Source organism: Perkinsus marinus (genome assembly GCF_000006405.1).
Source record: "Perkinsus marinus ATCC 50983 genomic scaffold scf_1104296939308, whole genome shotgun sequence".
Lineage (NCBI taxonomy): Eukaryota > Perkinsozoa > Perkinsida > Perkinsidae > Perkinsus > Perkinsus marinus.
The window spans coordinates 1-893 of NW_003213206.1; the positions used below are offsets into that span (position 1 = coordinate 1).

The window sequence follows — 893 nt, forward strand, 5'->3', positions numbered from 1 at the left end:
TCCATACAGTACAATTTGCCAACATCATAGAGCTCGAATTGATAAGTACGCTGACGTAACTCCACAGGGTTTGCGTCACCAGGTACGGCCTCAGCGTCCACCATCTACGTAACGTTGGAGTGCTCCACTTCAGTACAATCCACCTACTTCATCCACTGTCAAGGGAGCGAAGGCCAAGGCAGTCTTAGGGAACGCCTCCTCACCATGCTTGTCTTGGAAGCGCTCGAGAAGAAATCGATTACACAGACCAATCGCCTGAGACACGACATGGCGGATCAAGACTCAGCCTCAACGGCTCATAGCGAACATGAAGAATGTAATAAATTAATCATATGATGTTCGAAACGATAGTAGACAAAAGCCCCAAACTGTGCACCTCAAAAACACGGTCCTATAGTGTAGTGGTTAGCACTCTGGACTTTGAATCCAGCGACTCGGGTTCAAATCCCGATAGGACCTTTTCTATCCTCTTCACAACGATACTCCCCAGACTTCCTCTCACCTTGCATGCATTCCAATGCGCGGCCGCACCGACCGCCTCCACCCGCCTCCTCGTCACATTTTTCTCCTTATAGCAGTTAAAGAGAGCTCCAGCCAGACTTTTCACTCGAGACAAATCCGAGCTGCACCGGAGTACTGCTTCCTTATTCAACGACACCGGCAAACGAGCCATGGAGTGATAGCAGACAAACTCCACGATGTTCCCAGTGACGTCAATTTTTTAACGCAATACTGTGGATAATAGATGCTAATGAAAAGCGCTAATAGCAATTCGCCGATCAACTGCCGAGACCAACCTATGCAGTCTCAAGGAAAGTGACTCCTTATTAGTTGTCCATGAAGTACACACATATAACCGTCACATTATCGCTGCTCACTCGACGGTTCTCTTG

General features: G+C 48.2%; 1 protein-coding gene and 1 non-coding gene across 2 annotated transcripts; one reads left to right on the forward strand and one right to left on the reverse strand.

Moving 5' to 3' along the window:
• Window positions 1–147: 147 nt before the first annotated feature.
• Window positions 148–673, reverse strand: Pmar_PMAR012157 (hypothetical protein; the record flags this gene model as incomplete). The annotated part of the gene is made up of 2 exons (XM_002782509.1): window positions 148–255; window positions 503–673. Coding segments are annotated over 2 exons (279 nt in total), but the record flags the coding sequence as incomplete, so codon positions are not given.
• Window positions 388–459, forward strand: Pmar_PMAR012156. The gene has a single exon. It is a non-coding gene; the product is annotated as a tRNA-Gln (tRNA).
• Window positions 674–893: the final 220 nt, after the last annotated feature.